The 26,705-nt window shown below is 44.0% G+C and overlaps 1 protein-coding gene across 3 annotated transcripts in view; it reads right to left on the minus strand.

The window, feature by feature from the left end:
* Nucleotides 1-26,705, minus strand: part of RBM5 (RNA binding motif protein 5) — a 47,446-nt gene that overhangs the window by 2,499 nt on the left and 18,242 nt on the right. The window contains exons 5-22 of one of the 3 annotated variants that reach the window (XM_068252936.1): nt 26,354-26,423; nt 25,694-25,767; nt 23,058-23,141; nt 22,899-22,959; nt 22,487-22,552; nt 21,672-21,832; nt 21,491-21,588; nt 21,258-21,345; nt 20,445-20,510; nt 14,861-14,915; nt 14,548-14,627; nt 14,335-14,428; nt 10,041-10,132; nt 9,768-9,947; nt 9,542-9,688; nt 9,375-9,452; nt 9,093-9,275; nt 8,195-8,269 (exon numbers count right to left, since the gene is read on the minus strand). In XM_068252936.1, coding sequence (XP_068109037.1) covers nt 8,195-8,269; nt 9,093-9,275; nt 9,375-9,452; nt 9,542-9,688; nt 9,768-9,947; nt 10,041-10,132; nt 14,335-14,428; nt 14,548-14,627; nt 14,861-14,915; nt 20,445-20,510; nt 21,258-21,345; nt 21,491-21,588; nt 21,672-21,832; nt 22,487-22,552; nt 22,899-22,959; nt 23,058-23,141; nt 25,694-25,767; nt 26,354-26,423 — 1,752 coding nt within the window. Of the gene's footprint in view, nt 1-8,194; nt 8,270-9,092; nt 9,276-9,374; nt 9,453-9,541; nt 9,689-9,767; nt 9,948-10,040; nt 10,133-14,334; nt 14,429-14,547; nt 14,628-14,860; nt 14,916-20,444; nt 20,511-21,257; nt 21,346-21,490; nt 21,589-21,671; nt 21,851-22,486; nt 22,553-22,898; nt 22,960-23,057; nt 23,142-25,693; nt 26,288-26,353; nt 26,424-26,705 lie in introns of those variants that run through there. The other 2 variants (XM_068252935.1, XM_068252937.1) reach the window with 2 other exon arrangements.

Consider the following 26,705-nt stretch of genomic DNA (forward strand, 5'->3'; position numbering starts at 1 on the left):
TGGTACCAGTCAAAAACAGTTTACAAATGTGCACCTATCTTTCTCTCCCATTTTCACTCAACTGCTAAAAAGAATGAACATTGTGTTATCAATGTTTGATTGCCCTATTGATCAAAATACATTAATATTTGCATGTGCAACTAGTTAACAGGTTTTCTTTTCATTCACTGTTTTGATCAAACTAAACTTCCAGTTCCCTACCTGAATTGCCTTAAAGGACAACTGTAGTGACAGGTATATATGAAGGCTGCCATATTCATTTACCAGTTTCCTGGCAGCTCTGCTGATCTATTTGGCTGCAGTTGTGTCTGAATAGCACCAGAAACCAGCATGCAGTTAATCTTCTGAGATCTGACAATGTCAGAAACACCTGATCTGCATATGCTTGTTCAGGGTCTATGGCTAAAAGTATTAGAAGCAGAGGATCAACAGGATAAGGAAATGCATATGGCAGCCTCCATATACCTCTCACCCCAGTTGTCTTAAGTTGGCCACTAATAATTCAATCTTTTTTATCCAATTTTACCAAACCTATGTAGTATAAGGGTAAACTGAGTGAATATATTGAAAGGATAATTTAGGCCCTTATTTTACATAGAAATGGTAAGATTGGATGGAAAAGATTGGATCATTAGTGGCCACCATTAGGGAAACACCTAGATACTCAGTACACTGAACGGTTCCTGTATGCGGTTTCTGCACACAATGTGTGTCTGTGGGAAAACGTGCATTTTTTTCAGAAGCTAATGAAATTAACCATTTTAACTGAATGGACAAGACAGTCTTGTCCATTCGGCTGCTGCATGCTCCCGTTAGTTCCCATTCATTGATCTAAGTCCCTGACAGAAAGACAGACTGCCTCTTTGAGAAGCCAAGCTTTATGATGGAAAAAATTTCCCATCCTCCCTATACTTCCGGAAAGCGAGAGCGCTCGCTTCCTGGACTAAAAAAAAAACAAAACAAAAAAAAAACACAACAACAACCCAGAAATGGTTAAATAAGGGTCTGAACTTTTTTCATATGCATGTGAAAGTGTATTACTGATATTTTTTAAATTATAAGTTTGTAAATAATGGACGCAAAACTGAAAAATATGCACCTTTATTTCCAAACAAAATATTGACGCCATACATTGTGATAGGGACATAATTTAAATGGTGTACTAACCGGGACAAATGGGCAAATGAAATACATGGGTTTTAATTATTGTAGCATGTATTATTTTAAAGCTATAATGGCCAAAAAACTGAGAAAATGAATTTCAATTTTTTTCTTAACCACTTCAGCCTTCAGTCGTTTTCACTTTATGCATCTGAGCAATTTTCACCTCCCATTCATTAGCCTATAACTTTATCACTACTTATCACAATGAACTGATCTATATCTTGTTTTTTCCCGCCACCAATTAGGATTTCTTTGGGGGGTACATTTTGCTAAGAGCCACTTTACTGTAAATGCATTTTAACAGGAAGAATAAGAAACAAAACGGAAAAAAAAATCATTTCTCAGTTTTCAGCCATTATAGTTTTAAAATACATGCCTCCATAATTAAAACTCACGTATTGTATTTGCCCATATGTCCCAGTTATTACACCGTTAAAATTATGTCCCTATCACAATGTATGGCGACAATATTTTATTTGGAAATAAAGGTGCATTTTTTCCGTTTTGCATCTATCACTATTTACAAGTTAAAAAAAAAAAAAAAAAAATAGATTTCATCTTTACATTGATATTTAAAAAGTTTAGACCCTTAGGTAAATATTTACATGTTTTTTTTTATTGTAATTTTTTTTTTGTATTAACCACTTGAGGACTACAGTGTTTCTAACCCTTAAGGACCAGGCACTTTTTTTCCACTCAGACCACTGCAGCTTTCACGGTTTATTGCTCGCTCATACAACCTACCACCTAAATGAATTTTGGCTCCTTTTCTTGTCACTAATAAAGCTTTCTTTTGGTGCTAATTGATTGCTCCTGCGATTTTTACTTTTTATTATATTCATCAAAAAAGACATGAATTTTGGCAAAAAAATGTTTTTAACTTTCTGTGCTGACAATTTTCAAATAAAGTAAAATTTCTGTATACATGCAGCGCGAAAAATGTGGACAAACATGTTTTTCATAAAAAAAACCCCATTCAGTGTATATTTATTGGTTTGGGTAAAAGTTATAGCGTTTACAAACTATGGTGCAAAAAGTGAATTTTCCCATTTTCAAGCATCTCTGACTTTTCTGACCCCCTGTCATGTTTCATGAGGGGCTAGAATTCCAGGATAGTATAAATACCCCCCAAATGACCCCATTTTGGAAAGAAGACATCCCAAAGTATTCACTGAGAGGCATAGTGAGTTCATAGAAGATATTTTTTGTCACAAGTAAGCGGAAAATGACACTTTGTGACAAAAAAAAAGAAAAAAAAAAAAAGAATCCATTTCTTCTAACTTGCGACAAAAAAAAATGAAATCTGCCACGGACTCACCATGCCCCTCTCTGAATACCTTGAAGTGTCTACTTTCCAAAATGGGGTCATTTGTGGGGTGTGTTTACTGTCCTCGCATTTTGGGGGGTGCTAATTTGTAAGCACCCCTGTAAAGCCTAAAAGTGCTCATTGGACTTTGGGCCCCTTAGCGCAGTTAGGCTGCAAAAAAGTGCCACACATGTGGTATTGCCGTACTCAAGAGAAGTAGTAGAATGTGTTTTGGGGTGTATTTTTACACATACCCATGCTGGGTGGGAGAAATATCTCTGTAAATGACAATTTTTTAATTTTTTTTTACACACAATTGTCCATTTACAGAGTTATTTCTCCCACCCAGCATGGGTATGTGTAAAAATACACCCCAAAACACATTGTACTACTTCTCCCGAGTATGGCAATACCACATGTGTGGCACTTTTTTGCACCCTAACTGCGCTAAAGGGCCCAAAGTCCAATGAGTACCTTTAGGATTTCACAGGTCATTTTGCGAAATTTGATTTCCAGACTACTCCTCACGGTTTAGGGCCCCTAAAATGCCAGTTCAGTATAGGAACCCCACAAATGACCCCATTTTAGAAAGAAGACACCCCAAGGTATTCCGTTAGGAGTATGGTGAGTTCATAGAAGATTTTATTTTTTGTCACAAGTTAGTGGAAAATGACACTTTGTGAAAAAAACAATAAAAATCAATTTTCCGCTAACTTTTGACAAAAAATAAAATCTTCTATGAACTCACCATACTCCTAACGGAATACCTTTGGGTGTCTTCTTTCTAGAATGGGGTCATTTGTGGGGTTACTATACTGCCCTGGCATTTTAGGGGCCCTAAACCGTGAGGAGTAGTCTTGAAACCAAATGTCGCAAAATGACCTGTGAAATCCTAAAGGTACTCATTGGACTTTGGGCCCCTTAGCGTACTTAGGGTGTAAAAAAGTGCCACACATGTGGTACCGCCGTACTCAGAAGTAGTATAATGTGTTTTGGGGTGTATTTTTACACATACCCATGCTAAGTGGGAGAAATATCTCTGTAAATGACAATTGTTTGATTTGTTTTACACACAATTGACCATTTACATAGAAATTTCTCCCACCCAGCATGGGTATGTGTAAAAATACACCCCAAAACACATTATACTACTTTTCCTGAGTACGGCGGTACCACATGTGACACTTTTTTGCAGCCTAGGTGCGCTAAGGGGCCCAACGTCCTATTCACGGGTCATTTTGAGGCATTTGTTTTCTAGACTACTCCTCGCGGTTTAGGGCCCCTAAAATGCCAGGGCAGTATAGGAACCCCACAAGTGACCCCATTTTAGAAAGAAGACACCCCAAGGTATTCCGTTAGGTGTATGGCGAGTTCATAGAAGATTTTATTTTTTGTCACAAGTTAGTGAAAAATGACACTTTGTGAAAAAAAACCAATAAATCAATTTCCGCTAACTTTTGACAAAAAATAAAATCTTCTATGAACTCGTCATACACCTATCAGAATACCTTGGGGTGTCTTTTTTTCTAAAATGGGGTCACTTGTGGGGTTCCTATACCGCCCTGGCATTTTACGGGCCCAAAACCGTGAGTAGTCTGGAAACCAAATGTCTCAAAATGACTGTTCAGGGGTATAAGCATCTGCAAATTTTGATGACAGGTGGTCTATGAGGGGGCGAATTTTGTGGAACCGGTCATAAGCAGGGTGGCCTTTTAGATGACAGGTTGTATTGGGCCTGATCTGATGGATAGGAGTGCTAGGGGGGTGACAGGAGGTGATTGATGGGTGTCTCAGGGGGTGGTTAGAGGGGAAAATAGATGCAATCAATGCACTGGGGAGGTGATCGGAAGGGGGTCTGAGGGGGATCTGAGGGTTTGGCCGAGTGATCAGGAGCCCACACGGGGCAAATTAGGGCCTGATCTGATGGGTAGGTGTGCTAGGGGGTGACAGGAGGTGATTGATGGGTGTCTCAAGGTGTGATTAGAGGGGGGAATAGATGCAAGCAATGCACTGGCGAGGTGATCAGGGCTGGGGTCTGAGGGCATTCTGAGGGTGTGGGCGGTGATTGAGTGCCCTAGGGGCAGATAGGGGTCTAATCTGATAGGTAGCAGTGACAGGGGGTGATTGATGGGTAATTAGTGGGTGTTTAGGGTAGAGAACAGATGTGAACACTGCACTTGGGAGGTGATCGGACGTCGGATCTGCGGGCGATCTATTGGTGTGGGTGGGTGATCAGTTTGCCCGCAAGGGGCAGGTTAGGGGCTGATTGATGGGTGGCAGTGACAGGGGGTGATTGATGGGTGGCAGTGACAGGGGGTGATTGATGGGTGATTGACAGGTGATTGACAGGTGATCAGTGGGTTATTACAGGGAAGGACAGATGTAAATAATGCCCTGGCGAATTGATAAGGGGGGGTCAGAGGGCAATCTGAGCGTGTAGGCGGGTGATTGGGTGCCCGCAAGGGGCAGATTAGGGTCTGATCTGATGGGTAACAGTGACAGGTGGCGATAGGGGGTGATTGATGGGTAATTAGTGAGTGTTTAGAGGAGAGAATAGATGGAAACACTGCGCTTGGGTGGTGATCTGATGTCGGATCTGCGGGCGATCTATTGGTGTGGGTGGGAGATCAGATTGCCCGCAAGGGGCAGGTTAGGGGCTGATTGATGGGTGGCAGTGACAGGGGGTGATTGATGGGTGATAGGTGATTGGCAGGTGATTGACAGGTGATCAGTGGGTTATTACAGGGAAGAACAGAATGTAATTAATGCACTGGCGAATTGATAAGGGGGGGTCAGAGGGCAATCTGAGCGTGTTGGCGGGTGATTGGGTGCCCGCAAGGGGCAGATTAGGGTCTGATCTGATAGGTAAAAGTGACAGGTTGTGATAGGGGGTGATTGATGGGTGATTGATGGGTAATTAGTGGGTGTTTAGAGGAGAGAATAGATGTAAACAATGGATTTGGGAGGTGATCTGATGTCGGATCTGCGGGCGATCTATTGGTGTGGGTGGGTGATCAGATTGCCCGCAAGGGGCAGGTTAGGGGCTGATTGTTGGGTGGCAGTGACAGGGGGTGATTGATGGGTGATTGACGGGTGATTGACAGGTTATCAGGGAAGATAGATGCATACAGTACACAGGGGGGGGGGGGTCTGGGGAGAATCTGAGGGGTGGGGGGGTGATCAGGAGGGGGCAGGGGGGGGGATATAAAAAAAAAAAATAGCGTTGACAGATAGTGACAGGGAGTGATTGATGGGTTATTAGGGGGGTGATTGGGTGCAAACAGGGGTCTGGGGGGTGGGCAGGGGGGGGGGTCTGAGGGGTGCTGTGGGCGATCAGTGGGCGGGGGCAGATCAGTGTGTTTGGGTGCAGACTAGGGTGGCTGCAGCCTGCCCTGGTGGTCCCTCGGACACTGGGACCACCAGGGCAGGAGGCAGCCTGTATAATACACTTTGTATACATTACAAAGTGTATTATACACTTTGTATGCGGCGATCGCCGGGTTAACATCCCGCCGGCGCTTCCGTATGGCCGGCGGGATGTTACGGCGGGTGGGCGGAGCCAGTTGCCGGGGGAAGCGCGCGTCATCAATGACGCGATCGCTCCCCCGGCATGCCTACAGGACGCGCCGCCTGAAGGCGTATTGCGGTCCTTTAGGCGTCCACTTTGCCGCCGCCCATGGGCTGTGGGCGGTCGGCAAGTGGTTAAACATTTTATTTGGGTATTTTTAGGAGGGTGGGATGTAAACCATAGTTTTATAATATAAATGTGTCTTGAGTTATTTTTCCCACTTTTAGTTGTAGTTTTACTTTTTGGCCACAAGATGGCGGCCATGAGTTTGTTTACATGACGTCACTCTAAGCGTAACACACGCTTAGAGCGACGCATGGGGTACGTTACAGCCAGAAAAAGCGAAGCTTCCGAGAGAAGCTGTCGCTTTTTCACCATAGCCCGATTCACTGATTGCCAGGCTAACGAACCGCGGCCGGGCGAGCGCGGACACGCACATGGCCTCCTGGGCGTAGCTAGTACGTCCAGGAGGCCAAAGTAGTTAATATTCCTGTTAAAATGCATTAAAGCGGAACTGTAAATTCGTGTAAACCAAACAGTTTCATTTACCTGGGGCTTGCCCAAGCCCCCAGCAGTCCTGTGCCCTCGCCGGTCCTGCCTGAGCTTCCGTTCTCCCGTGGGAGCTACTTTCATTACCGCCGACTTGCAACTGGGCCTGCACATCCCGGGCAATGCTATGCTTTCTTCGCGTTCCCGCCCGCTATAGCTGCTCTAGCGGGTGGGAACACGAAGAAAGCGTCGCAATGCCTGGGGCACGCAGGCACAGTTGCCGTCGACTTGTAAGTCAGCGGTAATGAAAGTAGCTCGTGCGGGAGAACGGAGGCTCGGGCAGGACCGGCGAGGGCACAGGATGGCTGCTGGGGGCTTGGGGAAGCTGCAGGAAACTGGTTTAAACAAGTTTACAGTTCCGCTTTAAGAAAAAAAAAATTTAGACAAAATGTACCACCAAAAAAAAAAAAAAAAGCCTAAATAGTGGCGGAAAAAACAAGACCGATAAATAGTGATTAAGTTATTGGCGAATGAATGGGAAAATTGCTCAGATGCGTAAGGTGAAAAGTGAGTGGGGGCTGAAATGGTTAATAGAAGAGATTCACACAGTGATGCACTATTTTTTTTTGTGTGCACTAGCCCATTGATCAACATTGGTTCTCAGTTTTCCTGTGCAGAAAACATACAAAAAACAAACAGGCAAGTGTGCTCCCAGCCTTTAAAGAGAGACTGATAGAATACCTATACCTGTTTTAATTCAGCAGGCAGCTTGAGCATTACAATCCAAACTGATTTTGCTGCCCGCGGGAGGCAGAGCTTTGCGCTGTAGTCTGTAGTCAGTCAATCTCCGCCTCTCCCCACCCCTCTCAGTGAAAGAAGACTGAGGGGCAAGGAGAGGCGGAGATTGGCAGAAGCAGAGCTACTACACAAAGCTCTGCCGCTAACAGAACTTTGCCCCTTTGCCCCAGAAATTTCTGGGGGATTAAGACCTTGCTCTGCCGGGGGAATTCGGCGAATCAGTTTAGATTATAATGCTTTAGCTGCATGCTGAATAAAAACAGGTATTCTAAATAGTTTCAAACTCTCTTATTGGCCCGGTTTACATTAGCTTTTGCCAACAGAATCGTTCTGCTGAACGGACCAAAAAAAAAAAAAAAAAAAAAAAAGAAAGAAAAAAGGCTGCAGGACCCAATTTTCCCGGACCGTTCCGTTCAGCAGAACGGAAAACGGAAGCATTTGCGGCACAATAGGAGCCCATGAAAACTGACGTTTTACAGCACACTGGCTGTAAAAAACCGGACCGTTTTCCTGGAGCCATATGGCCGGATCCGTACGGTCGGTTCTGCTAAAAAGACAAACAAAAACACGCAGATGTGAACCAGGCCTAAGTAACCCCAACTATTATAATCAGATAGAGACTACATTCTTATAGGATTTCTAGTGTGAATTCAGTAGTCCGCCATAGTTTGCAAGGGTATAGATCTACTGTAGTTTATGACTCATGTAACAGTTTGCATTGACTGTGTACTCAATTGTCCAATAAACAACATTTTGTAGCTCTCGAACTTGAGTAACTTTTAGAGCACAGACAGGGTACATGTTTTTCATTTCACCATAATGTATGGTTGCACTGCAGAGTGCCAGAAACAAAAAGACTGTTTACTCACATCCCTCTCCCGCAGCTCTAGAGCCTCCAGATCTTGTTCTGACAGTCTGGACCTTCTGTGCACATCCAGGTTTTGCTACAGCAAAAGAAAGCAGTAGTTATGAAATACAAGCGGATCATATTACCTCACAGCCAAAAACAGTTCAGACATAGCTATTAGTAATAGATTATCAATAATAGAATTTTTTCAAATAATGCAGATTTACTCGCATCCATGGATCACATCTCCCTGCAAGCATTGCTGCACACAAGCCAGCCAGGTGATGCAAACTCTGGTTGCTGTGGTAAGTCCAAGGAGAAAATAGCACATTCCACATATGGCACTGCACCCTCTAGGCAAGAAATTAATGGCATACTACGTTTTTACTTGCTGTGGTGCTAGTTTCTCCCTTTAAGTCAGCGGATAGTAAAAAGGTTTATCATCACAGAATGCATCCTGAATAACCGGGTCTAGATTGGAGAGGAACCCCGGCTCCATCTTCACCACCTTTTCTGTTGGTTAACAGCCACTCATTCGCCACCCCTCTCCCCCAATTAGAAAACACTCACCCACTTCACCCCTATATTTACTGGCAGAATAACCATCCACATCAACCTTTCTCTAGTGAAACACAGCCACTCTCCACTTCTCTGCCAGCACACGGTCTCTTCACTCTTCCTCTGCCAGCACCCCCCCCCCCCCCCCCCATACTGTACTGGCACTTAGCAAGTACACTAAGCTTTGTTCACTTGCATATAAACAAGCACAAGATCACCTCCTCTCTGCCTGCACACAGCCTACCATCAATTACCCCCTTCTCTACACAAGCACCCACTTTGATCCTTTTCTCAGGCAATTAAGTACATCCTATGGCTAAAGATCTGTTGGTTTTTAGAGTATGGTGGCGTACAAGACTTACCTTGTGCAGGTCTGACAGCTGCTGGTGTCTCGTTAAAGCGTCTTTGTTGGGGAATTGTCGACGGCAAAGCAAGCAAGCTAACTTCTTCCAGTCTGTTAATTTGTCTTCATCGCTTGGTATCGGTGGTCGCTCTGGCTCCTCCTCATTGTCACTGTCACCGCTGTAGGCTGCAACTAGTGCTCTCTATAAACACCAAAATAACTATTAGCTCTAAGTAAAAGAAGAAGAAAAAAAAAAAAAAAACGGACTAGAAAGGTAAATACTGCTGAAAACTGAGCTGACCTTGGGTGGCTTCTCCTCCTCAGTGGCAATCATCATCATGATGTCTGGGATGATTTGTCTCTCGAGTAGCATTCCCTGCTGTAGAGACAGAAGAGGAGTGTTTAGTTTACACTCACTTTGCCGCATCAGTAAGTGTTCCCTTCAGCAGTCAAACACCATCATCTCACCTTCTTCTCAAACAAAGCAAATCCAGCATCGGCTGCCGCAGACTCTCTTCTCTCTTCATCGCGGGAATTTAGGGGCTGGAAGCTGTTCTTGAAGTTCTCCTTCTGTTTGTTTAAACTCTTTGCCCACCGCTCCATATCTTTGGCAATCTGAGCAAAAATGTGAAACTGTCAGTTGAGCCAGAAAGGAAAGGTTAAACCCAGTAAGCTGGCAGTGCATGTTATCTACCTGCTGTGCTGTCTTGCTTTTTGGTTTCTCCTTCTTCTCTTTGCCATCTTTGCTATTGGGGGGTCCAGAAGGTGGTCCATTGGCCTGAGCTCCAACCTGAGCTGAGTCTGCAGCTGGAAAGTATGTCTGTTTCTCACCGTCCCAGTATAGGTATTGCTGGGTTACTGAGTTGAAGTAATACTGTAGGCAAAAAGTATATATATATATTTTAATTGATACAACAGCCCACGGAACAAACAGCCTGGCAAAGATGTCCATATCAGCACAGCTCACCTGAGAGTTGGGGTCATAGTAGAGACCAGTCTGAGGATCATAATAGTACCCAGAAGACTCATCGTACTGATATGTTGAAGTGTCTGGGACAGCTGTGAGAACAACACATTAATGAATAGGCCTTAAAGGACAACTATCAAAAGCTAATGAAAATTCTAAATGTGACATATTACTAGTAATTACTAGCAAATAGCAATACAAAGGCTTTTTTCATTTCTTATGTGAAGAAAATTCACAGAACAGTTTTCACTGTGGGCAATACTATGGAAGACTGTATCCAGCACAGCCAGCATACAGAAACAGTCCTTACTGGCTGTAATCATGTGACTGAAATGTCTCCAGAACAACAGAAAGCAGAGCTATGGCATCAAAATAGTGTGTAAATAATTCATCAGATGCAGCCATTTGTGCCTTGTTCCTTTATCTCTGCTTCACACAGTTCTAAAGTAAACAGAAGATTACAGCCAGGAAGAGATCATTATGAATTGTGGGTGTAAGCATCCAAGTAGTAAGGGTCCTGCTCTTTAGATCCTGTTAAAAAAATAAATAAATCTCAGTTCTCATTTGATCTGTGAGAAAGCAGTGTGTGGGGGCAGGGCAAAAACAAAAACAAACCTAAATCATCTCTGTGAATGACAGGGAAGTGGCACCTATCTAAAGAGATAGGGCTCCAATACACAATGCATTTACTTCACACAGGCTGTGATAAGAGACTTCTGAAAAGCCTTCTATGGTTACTGGCTAACAAGCTCTATAGGTATGAGGGGTTAACAGAATGAGTTTCTTTTTGATATTTGTCCTTCAAGCCAATGAACAAAGAGCATTTAAAGATCAACTACATCAGATCAACTTCACCCAATAAATTAACAGGGCTCTTTCTAACAGCAATAAGACTGGTAAATGCAAATGGAGTATAGACATGCAAATTGAGCATAGACACTATGCGGTGGACTAAATTCCTGTTTCATGGACCAAACGTGTTCGGGAAGCTCAACTACCGCTTACTTCCTGTTCTCTATGGCATCAACTGGTGGGTAGTTTAATCAGATGTCCCCAAAACAATAGATGCCAAAACAACATTTACAGTAGAAATGATCTGCATCCTGCTTGTGATGAAGCAGACTTGGTTCACAGGAAGCAGGGGGCCAGAAGGCGTGAAACCTCAATTTGCTAACGGAAAACTAGCCATGCACTGAAGGTCCTGTGTCTATGTGGCCCGGTGCACACTGCAGGTTAACAGCTGCACAATGGGTTTTGAATTCAAAAAGATCCAGTTCCATAATCAAGACGATTACTATAATATACCCCATTTGAAAAAAAAACAAAACAACAAAACAAAACAGTGCAGGGTAACGCAAAGTACACAGGTTCTATAAACACACACACAGGTGTGAGTATGGAAAGGGATAAACGCTTTCCTTTTCTTGTTTACACACTGCAGAGAGGAACTGCTGTGCTGGCCACAAACAATTCATCTTTTAGCGAAGGGAGGCGGTGGGTGAAGATAGGCGATCTGCTATGCAATGTGGAAGAGACTCCAATTCTGCTGTCAAAATGAACCTAAAGGAGCCAGTCGAACAAGTAATTTAAAAGCAAAAATAAAACCTGAAACGGTAATAAAAGCAACTTTCCTATAATACGCACAAATGTGAGATTTAACTAGGGCTTTAAAGAGACACTGAAGCGAAAAAAAAATTATGATATTATGATTTGTATGTGTAGTACAGCTAAGAAATAAAACATTAAGATCAGATACATCAGTCTAATTGTTCCCAGTTCAGGAAGATTTAAGAAACTCCAGTTATCTCTATACAAAAAAGCCATTAAGCTCTACGACTTTCAAAGTCGTGGAGAGGGCTGTTTTCTGACTTTTATTATCTCAACTGTTAGTTAATTTTTTACTTTTCCTCTGCCAGAGGAGAGGTCATTAGTTCACAGACTGCTCTGAAAGAATCATTTTGAATGCTGAGTGTTGTGTAATCTGCACATATTAGAGAATGATGCAATGTTAGAAAAAACACTATATACCTGAAAATAAAAATATGAGAATATTTTCTTTGCTGCTAATCTTCTAGTAATTATTCATAGTACACAACCAATTCATTATATCATATTTTTTTTCGCTTCAGTGTCTCTTTAAAGGCAACTCCAACAGATTTATTTATTTTTTAGATTTCAAACTGCTGACAGAATTTCATTTTACTGCAGGTAACCATTCCTCCCTTTAACCCACCTGGCGGTTGATTTTTATGCCAAATGGGCAGAAATCTGTTTGTTTTTTTTTGTTTCATGTAAAGCTACCAGAGTGGTAGCTACATGAAACACCACTAGAGGGCGCATGTGTCCCTCTACTGCGATCGTCGCCAGCATCTATAGCAAACAGGGGAACGCGTATATAACGCGTTCCCGTTTGGCTTCTGTCGCCATGGCGATGATCGGAATTGACGTCCTGACGTCAGACGCCTCAGATCCAGCCAATAGCGCTGCCTGGAACTCATTGGTCCGGGCAGCGCAGGGCTCTGGCGAGGGGCCTTCTTCCGCCGCTGCGTCCGGGCGATTGCCGCAGAGCGGCGGCGATCAAGCTGTGCGCGCGGCTAGCGAAGTGCTAGCTGCACGCACAGCACTTTAAATGGGGCAAATTGCCCCACCATGGGCTGAGATATCTTCCTGCGCGGCATAGCACGAGCTCAGCTCGGGCTTACCGCCAGGAAGGTTAAAGAGAATCTGTATTCACATAATGAAGTATAAACAAACATCCCTGTCTGTTTGGGGTCATCTCCTAGCCCCCTCTGTAATATTTTTGCTGCTCTCCGCTGCAATAAAGAGGGTAAAAAAAACTGTTTTATAAACAGAAAAGATGGCCACCAAAACAGGAAGTACATCAGCAGAGCAGTGAACTCAGTTAATACACAGAGAATTCAGTGAGTTACACATTGAATTCAGTCTCCTGAGGTTATGTGCAAGTTTTGAAAGAGCTCTGTGTCAATGAAGCATGACAAGCTGCGTCTTGGCTCTGCCCTCGTGTCAGCCTGACAGGCAGCTTCCTCCTCAGCCAGCTATTCTTTGTTCAGTTTATCAGTCTGTGTTTATCAGCCTCACAGATAGCAGACAAGCTGACAGTGAAAGCAGGGACATTGGCTTCAATTCATCAAGCATTACCGCATTCGGTAATGCTGAAAACAGCTGAGTTAACGGAGCACTTAAGAAAATGTTAATTCATCAAAGTTGTTACCGAATGAGAAGCTGAAATGACAGAGCAATGAGATAAATTACCGACTTGTGCTCAACACATGTCAGCAAATGTCAGTAAATGTTAATTCATCAAGGTTACCACATTCGGTGTTTATCTCCAGCTCTCCCCTGTCGTTACAGGCTTTGAAAGCCTTCTGTGTGAATGTTTTCATGATTAACAGGAGCAGGCAGCCAATAGAAACAGCCCCTGTTCTCCTGCAAGTGCCGCTGATAGGTCACACAGGCTTCTCCACACAAGCTTCCAGACCCCCCAGGCAGTGAGCAGAGAGAACGGGACAAAAGATATCCCCAGATGTCCTTCGGTGGTTTAACCCTTTGAGTCCCTGTTTGAATATGCAAAGATGCAAGTGGTGAAATCACCAAGCATGGCATTTGTAATGTCTCCAGGAAGTTTATCTACGTTGTGGCGAATAAGTAAAATGTTAAGAAACACTGATGGACAGATTCAGAGCAGCAGAGGCAGTATAAGTAACAGTAAATATAACACGCTTACATGTAAAGGGATGTCTGGATGCCTTCTATTGTTATCAGCTTGTAACAACACAGACATTCCAAGCTGCTCTGCACCACTCTGCTGTTATCTGACAGCCTTTGATGAACTGAAGCCGTAGTACTTCGGTAACTTAACGAACCTCTACCACACATGGGAAAATATTGATGAATTAGCACAGTGAAGTGTAAAATACCGAATGCGGTATTTTAAGGACTGGGATTTTGTTATCAAACACCCTTTGATGAATTGAAGCCATTGTCTGTGAGGAATAATCATCACAGGAGCACTGGAGGGGCTTGTAAGGAGTTAACTTGTTCACATTACTGAAAAGTTGGCAGCATTCCAGACACAGCCAAAATCCGACAGGGGAAAGATAAGTTGATTTATTACAGAGATGGTGCAAGTAGAAAGCGCTGCAGTAAGCCAGAGCACAATGGAACAGCCTTAGGAACTTGTAGGATAGGAGAAATACTGCTAAAATTTTTGTTACAGAGTCTCTTTTACTGATGAGGAGGCCGACAACTAACATGTTAACATTGGTGTACCTACCATATTTGACGCCCGGTATGATACTGCAGGAAGTGCCCTCTTGTGAGCCAGTGGGGGCCGCTGCACCTGTTGTGGAAATGTTGCTGGCCTGTGTCTATAAAGGAGGGGGGGGGGAAAAGTTGCATAAGCTCCACACAGTCTGTAGCTGAGGAAGGGTTACAGCAAACCAGGAGAAAAAAAAAAGGGGACAACTAAATGCCATGTTCCACTTACTGGAGATCTAGGCTGCTGGTAGAGTTGAGCACTCTGGCACACAACAGCTGCACTTGTGGTGGTGGCTGCAGGAGCACCCTCTAAAGAACAAGACAGCACAAACATAAGAGGAATAATAAAAAAAAAAAAAAAGTGCATACTATAATTATTATGTATCATCACTAAACCTGAAGGACTACAAGCCATCAAGACATTTGCATAAACTGACAGCATGATTACCGACATCTCAGCAGAAGGGAACAGTTCTATTTGCGACCGCGAGTAGAAGTTCCTGCCCGAATTCCCCCCTACATTAGAAGCACTGGAAACTAACCTGTTGCTGCTGCACCTGGATCTGCTCCTCCCGCCTGGTAATACTGCTGGTAATCCTGCAGGGGAAAAAAAAAAAAAACACATTAGCAAGGTATAACTCTAGAAAAATATTTACCAGAATGTCAGATAAATAAGGGGAGGGTTAAAACCTTGTTCAGACTTGTCATCTGTACCTTTTGGGATCAATACTGCACAAGTAATACAGGAATAAAAAAAAAAAAAAATATCTCTGCAGACTGGGGAAGATTATTATTATTTAGTATTTATATAGCGCCGACATCTTCCGCAGTGCTGTACAGAGTATATATAGTCTTGTCACTAACTGTCCCTCGGAGGAGCTCACAATCTAATCCCTACCATAGTCCTATATCTATATTGTGTAGTGTATGTGTTGCAGTCTAGGGCTAATTTAGGGGGGAGCCAATTAACCTATCTGTAGGTTTTTGGGATGTGGGTGGAAACCGGAGTGCCCGGAGGAAAGATAGCCTTATGCTACATACACACTTGAGATAAAAAGGCTTTGGAAAATGAAAGCTCACAGATCAATTTTACCCCCTTCCATGTAGTATGAGAGCCATACTCTAAACAAACACAGAACACTTATATCGCGCTTTTCTCCTGGCGGACTCAAAGCGTCAGAGCTGCAGCCACTAGGACGCGCTCTATAGGCAGTAGCAGTGTTAGGGAGACTGGCCCAAGGTCTCCTACTGAATAGGTGCTTGCTTACTGAACAGGCAGAGCCAAGATTCGAACCCTGGTCTCCTGTGTCAGAGGCAGCCCTTAACCATTACTCTATTCAGCCACTGCATTACTCTATTCAGCCACTGCATTACTCTATTCAGCCACTGCATTACTCTATTCAGCCACTGCATTACTCTATTCAGCCACTGCATTACTCTATTCAGCCACTGCATTACTCTATTCAGCCACTGCATTACTCTATTCAGCCACTGCATTACTCTATTCAGCCACTGCATTACTCTATTCAGCCACTGCATTACTCTATTCAGCCACTGCATTACTCTATTCAGCCACTGCATTACTCTATTCAGCCACTGCATTACTCTATTCAGCCACTGCATTACTCTATTCAGCCACTGCATTACTCTATTCAGCCACTGCATTACTCTATTCAGCCACTGCATTACTCTATTCAGCCACTGCATTACTCTATTCAGCCACTGCATTACTCTATTCAGCCACTGCATTACTCTATTCAGCCACTGCATTACTCTATTCAGCCACTGCATTACTCTATTCAGCCACTGCATTACTCTATTCAGCCACTGCATTACTCTATTCAGCCACTGCATTACTCTATTCAGCCACTGCATTACTCTATTCAGCCACTGCATTACTCTATTCAGCCACTGCATTACTCTATTCAGCCACTGCATTACTCCATTCAGCCACTGCATTACTCCATTCAGCCACTGCATTACTCCATTCAGCCACTGCATTACTCCATTCAGCCACTGCATTACTCCATTCAGCCACTGCATTACTCCATTCAGCCACTGCATTACTCCATTCAGCCACTGCATTACTCCATTCAGCCACTGCATTACTCCATTCAGCCACTGCATTACTCCATTCAGCCACTGCATTACTCCATTCAGCCACTGCATTACTCCATTCAGCCACTGCATTACTCCATTCAGCCACTGCATTACTCCATTCAGCCACTGCATTACTCCATTCAGCCACTGCTACTACTCTACACAGTCTATTCTATTCAGCTGAACTCCCCCATCAGATTAAAATCTTTGCAAGGTGCTGAACACAAAGATGCTGTACACATGCAAAACATCAGTATCTGCAAAAGATCTGTTCATGTAAAAGATCTGTTACTGCAAAATGCATTCATAGTCCATGATATCTGCAGATCCTCACACACCTTGTTTAACAGATATTCATCTGCAGATCAGATCTACCAGGATGGATTGTCAGATATGCAGATGTTAAACAAGGCATGTATGAGGATCTTCAGATCTCAGACTATGAATGCATTTTGCAGTAACGGATCTTTTGCCGGAACAGATCTTTTGCAGATACTGATCTTTTGAATGTGTGCAGCATCTTGCAAAGTTTTTTATCTGATGAGGAGTTCAGCACAATAGAATAGACTGTGTAGAGTGTGGCTCTCATACTACATGGAAGGGAGTAAAATTGGTCTGTGATCTTGACTTTTCCAAAGACTTTTATCTCAAGTGTGTATGTAACATTAACCTCCCTGGCGTTCTATTAAAATCGCCAGGGAGGCTGCGGGAGGGTTTTTTTTTTATTAAAAAAAAAAAAAAAACTATTTCATGCAGCCAACTGAAAGTTGGCTGCATGAAAGCCCACTAGAGGGCGCTCCGGAGGCGTTCTTTCGATCGCCTCCGGCGCCCAGAATAAACAAGGAAGGCTGCAATGAGCAGCCTTCCTTGTTTTGCTTATATCGTCGCCATAGCGACGAGCGGAGTGACGTCATGGACGTCAGCCGCCTCCGATCCAGCCCTTAGCGCTGGCCGGAACTATATGTTCCGGCTGCGCAGGGCTCGGGCGGCTGGGGGGACCCTCTTTCGCCGCTACTCGCGGCGGCGATCAGGCAGCACACGCGGCTGGCAAAGTGCCGGCTGCGTGTGCTGCTTTTTATTTCATAAAAATCGGCCCAGCAGGGCCTGAGCGGCGACCTCCGGCGGTAATGGACGGATATACTCGTCCATACCGTCAAGGAGGTTAATCTAGTCATATTTACATACCTTGTCGATTTGCCTAATTACTATTATTAGCACCCATTTATATAGTGATCCGACAGGCTGCTGCTTCATACTATGCTGTGATCTGTATATAATTGTGTTTGGTGGGGGGCATGTATGGTTATTTAAGCACGGCATTCCAAGTTCCCCTGAGGAAGCCCATTTAGGGTGAAACGTATAGCGATTAGTTTGTGCACTTGTTAATTAGTACCTGTACAGCACCTTGTACAGGACCCAGAGCAGAAGCCATGGGTATGCATACAAGCATACCCACAGCTATTTTAAATAGGACACTCACCATCCCCTTCAGTAAGTTGCTCCTGCTCCCCGGGTGGCCGCTATAAATTACAGTGAAAAAAGCGACAGTCGTGCTGTGCTCCAGAACAGGCATCCTGCAGGTCCTCACTGCGCAAACTTCCTCCGCCCCTCCGCTCATGAACCGCATAATGATGCAGGCAGAGGGAGGGGGAAGAAGCCAGCACATGCACAGAGAGGACCCGCAGGCTTCCTGTTAAGGAGCACAGGGTTACTTTAGTTCAGAATCGCTTGTGTCAATTTATAGCATCCACCCGGGGAGCAGGAGCGCTTACTAAAGGGGCCGGTGAGTGTCCCCTCTACTAATAGCAGCTTATATGCATACCCATGGCTTCTACTCAGGGTTCCCTTTAAGCAGTTTGATCACATCATCTGTTGTAGTCCTATTTGTACTGCCTTATCTTGGACTTGAGTAGTTGTAAGTGTAGCCTTTCCGATTAAATAAGAAAAGACAGGCAGAGCCGTCTGATACTTCATACCACAAACCCGCACTGATCTCTGTTCTCTTTGCACCTATTGTGGTTAGTACTACATCTAAGATTACAAATAGAGCAGCCATTCCTTAATAAAAGCTACAGTTTAATTGACCTACTAAAAAATAAAAAACAGATACTCACCTAAGTAGAGGGAAGGCTCTGGGTTCTATAGAGCCTTCCCACTATCCTTACAGTCCCTGCAGGCTCTTCCGTTAGCAATCCACAACCAATTAGTTGTGGATTGCTATCTTCTGGGTTGGGGAGACTTCAGCAGTACCACGCACATGCGAGCGCCCTCTCACGCACGTGTGCAGTACAGAGCTGCTGGTCTTCAGGAGCCTGAATGTTTCCATAGTCTCCCACGGAGGGACATTCAAACTGGGGAACACGGATACAGTCAGGAGACCGGGTAGGCTTTATAGGACCCAGAGCCTTCCCTCTCTTTTAGGCGAGTATCTGTTTTTTTCTTTTAAATTACGCTTCAGAGTCACTTTAAAGAGACACTGAATCGAAAAAAAATGTATGATATGATTTGTATGTGTAGTACAGCTAAGAAATAAAACATTATGATCAAATACATCAGTCTAATTGTTTCCAGTACAGGAAGAGTTAAGAAACTCCAGTTATCTCTATGCAAAAAAGCAATTAACCTCCTTGGCGGTACGCAGTTTCTGACTCTGCGTCCGCCGGGAGGTTTTTTTACCCCAAATTTTTTGGGGGCGCTTAAGCTAGCTAAGCGTATGCTTTAGGTTGCTCCAGTCCCCCCCCCCCCCATTCGCTCCCGGCTATACGTACCTCGCCACGATCCCACGAAGAGCGTTTCCCGATCGTCTTCCGGCGTTGCTGTGGCGACGATCGGAGTTGACGTCATCCGCAATCCCGATCGCCGCCATTGCGATGCCTGGAGCCGATTGGGCGGCTGCGTCGGAACGCTGGGGGGGGGGTACGTATCCCGGAAGTAACTGCGGGCGATCGCGGGGGACCGGAGCAACTTTGTGCATACGCTTAGCTAGCGAACCGCTAGCTAAAGCGTATTGCACCAGTTTCTTTGTTTTTTTTTTTAAAGTCCTGGGGCCATGTGATCCTCCGCGGCGGCTACCCCGTGTGTAGCACGGGGTTACCGCTAAGGAGGTTAAGCTCTCAAAGTCGTGGAGAGGGGTGTTATCTGACTTTTATTATCTCAAGTGTTATTGAACTATTTACTTTTTCTCTGCCAGAGGAGAGGTCATTAGTTCACAGACTGCTCTGAAATAATCATTTTGAATGCTGAGTGTTGTGTAATCTGCACATATTAGAGAATGATGCAATGTTAGAAAAAACACTATATACTTGAAAATAAAAATATGAGAATATTTTCTTTGCTGCTAAACTTCTAGTAATTATTCATAGTACACAACCAATTCATTATATATATATATATATATATATATATATATATATATATATATATATATATATATATATATATATATATATATATATATATATATATATATATATATATATATATATATATATATATATATATATATATATTTTTTTTTTCGCTTCAGTGTCTCCTTAAAAAGAATCCACTACTCTACAGATACTTTTCAATGCAACAGCAAGCATGACACACTAAATTCAGCAGCTATTTGTCATGAAGCAACTGAGAAACTAGTGGAAACTTCATGAAATGCTTTCAAACTTTACAAGCTTTAACAGTTCATATTTTAAAATAATTATTAAGCACAACCCCCCCCCCCCCCCCCCGAGTTATTTGAAAAAGGTTGGTAGGCATGTGAGCAAGGAAAAGAGGCGAGTAGGGCTGGCACGGTTCACAGCTGAGTGGTGGGAGAAACTTTTTCAAACTACTAGACTGGAGGGGAGTGGTGGTGGTTTTGGTAATATTTTACATAAGAGGGGAATATCATATTCCTAGGTAGATTTCCTTTCACACTGCCTTTCCCAATGACACCCTGGGCTCACACTACAACACTGTGTGGCACATGGAAAGTAGTAAGGGGTCTCTCTTCCTTATGAGGACACAACCCTTCACAGAAGATTCACTAACCTGTCCATATTGTCCTTCTTGACCTTGTGCGAATGCATAATCAGCACCATCCCCACTTTGTTGAGCCTAAGCAAAGCAGAAATATTTTAGCTCTACAGCAAGACATTATCACGCACTCAGGCATGTCACATACTTGTACAATGTGTTGTCTTAATTCACTTTACTACAGACCCAGCTAGGTTGGCAACATATCCCAAAAATGCCTACAGCACTGTGAATGCAAGGCATTCTATCATTAGTGGCAACCTATACACTGTCTGTAAGGGCTCTTTCACATCAGAGTTTGCGTTGGAGAACGCTAAAGCATACATTTTGTTGTATGCGTTTTAATGCGTTTTGATATGAGTGTGCGTTTTTTAATGCGTTTTCAATGCGTTACAGCACATAGGAAAACGCAGGTAATTTTTTTTCTTTTAGTTTTTAACTTTGTACATTGTTCCTCTGTTGCATTCTGGGACTGATTGCCTGCGTTAACGGTTTAAAAACGCGCATAGTGTGCGTTTTACATTGACTAACATTGTAATGCATAGAGCTAGAGTCGGCCGAAAAACTGCGCCAGGGTGCAGTGTAACGCAACGCACAAAAACGCAGCGTTATATATGAAAGCTAAAATGAAAGTCTATGGACTTTCATTTTACCTTGGGTAACGCAAACTTTACCCGCTGCGTTGAAACGCAGAAAATCTGCCCTAATGTGAAAGAGCCCAGGTAGAGTCTTGCCCTTTCGAGAGCTCACAAGGAAACATGGGTGCATTCTGCACATGCACACCCCCACCCCACTTCATTGCAGTGCAGAAGCATGTCAGGTCCTCACCTGTGTAGATGACCACTGAGCAGCAGCAATGGCTGTGCTGGCTACGGAGAAAGCACTGACCCTGTTCCCATCTGGCAGAATAAGATCTCTGTGTGGAGAAGGAATAAAATATCAAATGCTCACGATGAATACCAGACAACCGAAGATTATCCAGATATCTTGATCATAGAAGAAATCTGTTATGTTACTAATGAGAAAATACCAGACTGCTTGCTGATGCAGCTTCCACTTACTTTCTGGCACTTTTAGCAAAATCCACACCAATCGTCTTGCCATCGATTTTCAGAGGTGGATGAAGCGTCTGAAGTATCTGCAACAACTGAGAAGCTTCCTGAGGGGGGTAGAGAATTGAGGTCATCAGTTTCTTGAGATGTAGACAGTATGCTTGAAGACAATACTGGATATTATACTTACAAGTGCAGACGGCAGCTGGACAAAGGCAAAGCCTCGGTTTTGCTGTGTTTGCTTGTCTTTGATCAGCCGGATGTTGCTCACCACGAGGGATACGTATGGGGCCAGGGCAGCCAAGATGGACTCCACCACGGTGTGTGGCCCGATGTTCCGTAGGATTATGGCTGAGGATACATAGCCACCTAATAAGGTTACACCAAGCTGTCTAGTAACGTCACTTTCACAGCTTATCTCCCCATACCCTGAGTGCACCCCCTCTCTCCTAACTCAGTAACAAATAAATATGCCTGCTTCAATAAGCTACTGAGGCCAAGACTGCCATTTCTCTGAACAAGAACAAACTAAACAGCTATTAAACATAAAAGGCTATTAAACAGACATTTTCAACAGATCAGATGTTGAGTTAAAGAAACCAATCAAAAAGACCATGAAAAAATAAAGGCCCTCCCAACTGATTGCTTATTGAAAAGGACAGAGCCATTCTCCACCTCAACTGACAAGAGCAGTATGCTATAGGCATCTTTATGAGCCTTCTACAAAGCTAGTTGCAGGAGCAGCACTATCAATATTAGATTTCTGCTGCTATCTGATCTAATGTTAAGTGATGCAAAGGTGTCCATACATCTAACAACATGGGGGGGGGGGTCCATTGCATTTGTCTGACGTTGCAATATCGCACGATGCATGGTCAACTTGAGGTGGTGGTCAGTACATCATCCATATCAGATCTCTTATTTTTTAAGTGACCTAATGGTGCATGAATACCATAACACAAGAGAGCTGCAGAATAAATGATTTGAAGCTTTAGAAACACTTACTGTCGCTGTAGTAATCTGCAGAGGGGGGAACATCTGAGGCTCCTGGTGGGGCTTCCATATCAGACTCTGTGAGACACAATGATATATGAGCTGGAGACACATAAGAATCAGCCCTACATGACTCTATATGCAAAGCCTGCACCTGGGGAGCCCAAGCTCAACCAAAATGGTTTCTACTAAGGTTAGAGAAGTTCTGAGAATTAGACTGTCATCATTGATAATGTCACAAGACATAACTGTCCCAGACAAAGATCTGTACACTGTGGGGGGTTAACAGTCACACTATGATACAATGATAAAGACTGAATGCATTTAATCCAAATATATAGCGTTACGAAAATGGTTTGGCTAGAATTGGAGAAATGTCTTCCTGCTATGGTAAAGTCAAAAGTCTCTCTTTAAAAGTACTCACCAGTCTTGGCTGCCCCACAACGAAAGCATTTCAGTCTTCGTCGAAAATTGTACAGGCCACACTACAACAGAAGATAGCTTTGCCCTTAGAATGGATTGTTCAACATTTTCTTTTAAATTCCTTCTGATGAAAGTCTGTGAAAGCACTCTTTACACTCACCTTGTTGCACAGCCAGTCTTCAAACTTAGGGCGGGGATTGCTGTAATGCATGGCAATCGACTTCCCCTGGATCACCAACTTTTTCTGCAAGAACATAAAAACAAGAAACGTTATTCCAGCCTCATGGCACACAAATTTTTAGCCCCGGCGGAGGGGAGGAGCTCCCGACAATAATATGGACAGCAACGTGGGGAAGGACCACCCACTGCTCGGCCAGACCCCAGCACAGGGCGTGGGATAGAGGAAAGGGGTTCAGAGCTGCTGATGGAAGACACAGGAAGTGGGGTGCTTGTATAGACAAGGGCAATGGGGCTCCAGATAGAGATGAAAGTCTTAATACTGCACGCAGTATTTCCAATGTGGCTTCTGTGTAAAAAGTCTCTGTAAATACCCTGGAAAATGATAAGAAATAAGGCCCCCACCCATATGGTCCGATCACTTCATGTTACATTAATGTGTGGCCCCGTTTAAAGCAGAGGGCTGACATGGGTACATAAATACAGGATGTGTGCACAATAATCACAGTCCCCTTTGTGTAGTATCTGATATGTGGTCCCTCCCACGAGGGAAAAGCCCGGGGGGAGGATGGGATTCATGTCACAGGTTCACACTGGGCTGGGGAAGGAGTGCCAGTAGACACTTTCATTCAGGAGGAACCTGAATAATGTGTGACACCAGGCAGAACTATTTCACAATTACATTTTACTAGAGTACCAGGCACCCCCTGACTATAATGCAAGGGGGATTTTATCATCTTGGGTCAGTTCAGACTGCTGTCATGTCACAGTTGAGGCTCCTATCCAGAGGAAGGGATCACAGTGCAGAGGGAGATCTGTCGTGTGACTAATATGGCAGGGGTGAGCGGAAAACGTCCTGCAGTATGCAGGAGGGGAGAGCCAGATCTGCAGGGGTTAACTCACCTGACCCCACCTGCATTTTAATGCAGTGTATGGTGCATACCACCGGCTAACACTTCTGCATTCAGAACCAGAACTTTGGGGGACCATAGATCACATCAGAATGCAGGCAGGGCCAGGTTGAGTTAACCGCTGCAGATCTCGCTCCCCTCCCGCACACAGCAGGCTGTTCTAGCTCATCCCTACAATACCACATTCTGGTGTTGGGGAGCCTCATCTGTACCAAGGAACAGCAGACAACAGCTTCTCTTTAAACAAGAATTCCATGAAGTGTCACTGGGCTGGGGATTCCATAGGCATGACAATTTTAAATCAGCAGTAAAACTTCTAGTCCTAAGACTCAAGTAAAACAAAATTGGACTAAAGTCTGAGAAAGACAGACATCTTTAACAACAGATCAAATTACAGGACAGACTACCTGAGAGGACTTTGTTAGCACAGTAAGAAAACACACATTCCGCCACACTAAACTATAATAACTAGGCGGAAAATATATTGAAGTGCTTTCTAAGCTGAAGCGAGGGAATATTAGGTTTGATAATTTTCCATAAATGACAAAACTTGGGAGATACTGTCACAATGCTTCTTGGAATTCTTAAATAGAGATAAGCAGGCTTGGGCACATACAATACTTTCTCTTATTAACCAGTCAGCCTGGCTTCCCAGGAGAGGCTGGTGGCTTCTCCTCATCAGTATCTCTCCTGCACACACAGGTTGCGGTGCCCATAAGGAAATGGAGAGAACTACATGTATATATTGTCAGCAGTAAGCTAGGGGGATAGAAGGGAATTATGCCAGGCCTCTGTGGACATTAAAGAAAAGGGCGGGAAAGGCATGTTATATTCTACTGAAGGCACTGGACAATAAGGGCCACGGTAATCAAAGTGTCTGAAAGAACTAGGCATTAGACTCACGTAATGATCAGCTGCTCTCTTCATACATCTGAAGACAGACATTACTATGGGGTCTTGATGGACTAAACTTCAAGGGATATTGTGTTTTTCTCACCTTATCTATGCAATATCTCATCGGCACCCAGTAAGCAATAACATTTACAAAAATAAGATGAGAATTTGATGCGAGAGGTGTATGGATGCTGCCATCTTCATTCCCTTATAAACAATGCCTGTTGCCTGGTCATGCTAAAGTTTTGGCTTTAATGGTTTTTGAAACACACCTGAAACAAGCATGCAGCCCAGTGGAGTCACACCAGAGTCAAAGCTTATGATCAATATGCTCATTCTGGGCCAGGGTCATCAAGTATTAGAAGCACTAGCAACTGGCATTGTTTGAGAACAAAGATGGCAGCCTCCATATTCATCTCACTTCAGGTACCTTTGAATCTCAAAGCGTACGTTGCTTGCTGTTCTTTGACAGAACTGCTGCACAGCTCACGTAACTGGAGATGAAATCTCACAAGAGAAGCTTTGTACATCATGATTATTGAGAATAACCACTCTTTCAGACACTCAGACCGTGACTTAATAAATTAAGGGCATTTCAACTAGAACATACATGAACTTCCTGTTTGTATAGAAGTCAATGTAGGGGCAGGTACCTGGAATGTACACAGACTGCGTCCCCTTTATCAAGATCCCTTGGAACCTGTGAGCCACTCCCTTCACCCCCTCCCCCCATCCTTTTTCTGATTTCTCGATCTCGGTTACAGACATATGTGCCATTTCTCAGCAGTATTCTAGATTTGGCGAGTGAAGCAACCTGATTGGCTTCCATCCAGCTGGTAGCATCTTGCAAGTGATAAAACTCCACGAAGGCGAAACCGCGGCTTAAACCTAGAGACAGCATTCAGATATAGACGGGATACTAGTGTTAGTCAGTTCCTTTTACAGAAAATACAGCTCCATCTCTCCATCTGACAAAGCCCATGGATCTAGCACTGTTTTATGGCATGACCTCCATGGCTGCTCTGGCCTGACATATGTGGGTTGCCATGAAAAGGAACCTTGGAGCAGAACATAATAAACCACCCCCTGAATAACCCCTGTGCCTGAGGAGTCTAAAGGCATTAGCCCCTGGCATGCATGGAAATATGGTGCTGGGGCAGAAGCCGCAACCCACCCAGCATCTCACTCTAAGGGGTGTAGCACCCCACATACTGTATACTGTGCATAGGCTGCCATGGTACAAAATGCTGACTGCTCAGGTGACATAACAATTACACAAACCTACTTACCAACAACACTGAAAACTACTGAAATACACAATAAAATGATGAAGCTGTAACTAAAAAGGCTCCTAAGCAATGGCAAAACCATTAAAACCCTGCCGGTGTATGGAAATAAAGAGTGGGCTATTCCCAAGGGGGAAGAATTTCAGAGCGGGTGGGAGTGCACCACATCACGGCGGAAAGAACCTCACCTGTTTTACGCTTCATCAGCCTCACATCAACAGGCTGGGGCCCTTCAAAGGTCTCCACCACCTCTCGGATCTGGAAAGGAGAAGAGAAGTGAGAACTGAACCTTGAAGTTTTAATTACCTGGGGTTTCTTCAAGCCCCACAAAGTCTTGCTAGTCCCCGTTTCCTCCCAGGTCTCTCTAATGTGCCCTTCCGCAAGCTTACTGACTGGACCAGTCAAGGGCCACTGCACATGCACAGCCCTGTGCCTACTGCTTGCTAGAGGAGGTGCACTCAGCAGGGATAGCGCATGGGTTCATAGCAGATCAGTGGAGGGGACTGGGAGGAAACCAAGAAACCTGCAAGACTACAAAGG

The sequence above is a fragment of the Hyperolius riggenbachi genome, chromosome 9 (genome assembly GCF_040937935.1).
Source record: "Hyperolius riggenbachi isolate aHypRig1 chromosome 9, aHypRig1.pri, whole genome shotgun sequence".
NCBI classification, from domain to species: domain Eukaryota; kingdom Metazoa; phylum Chordata; class Amphibia; order Anura; family Hyperoliidae; genus Hyperolius; species Hyperolius riggenbachi.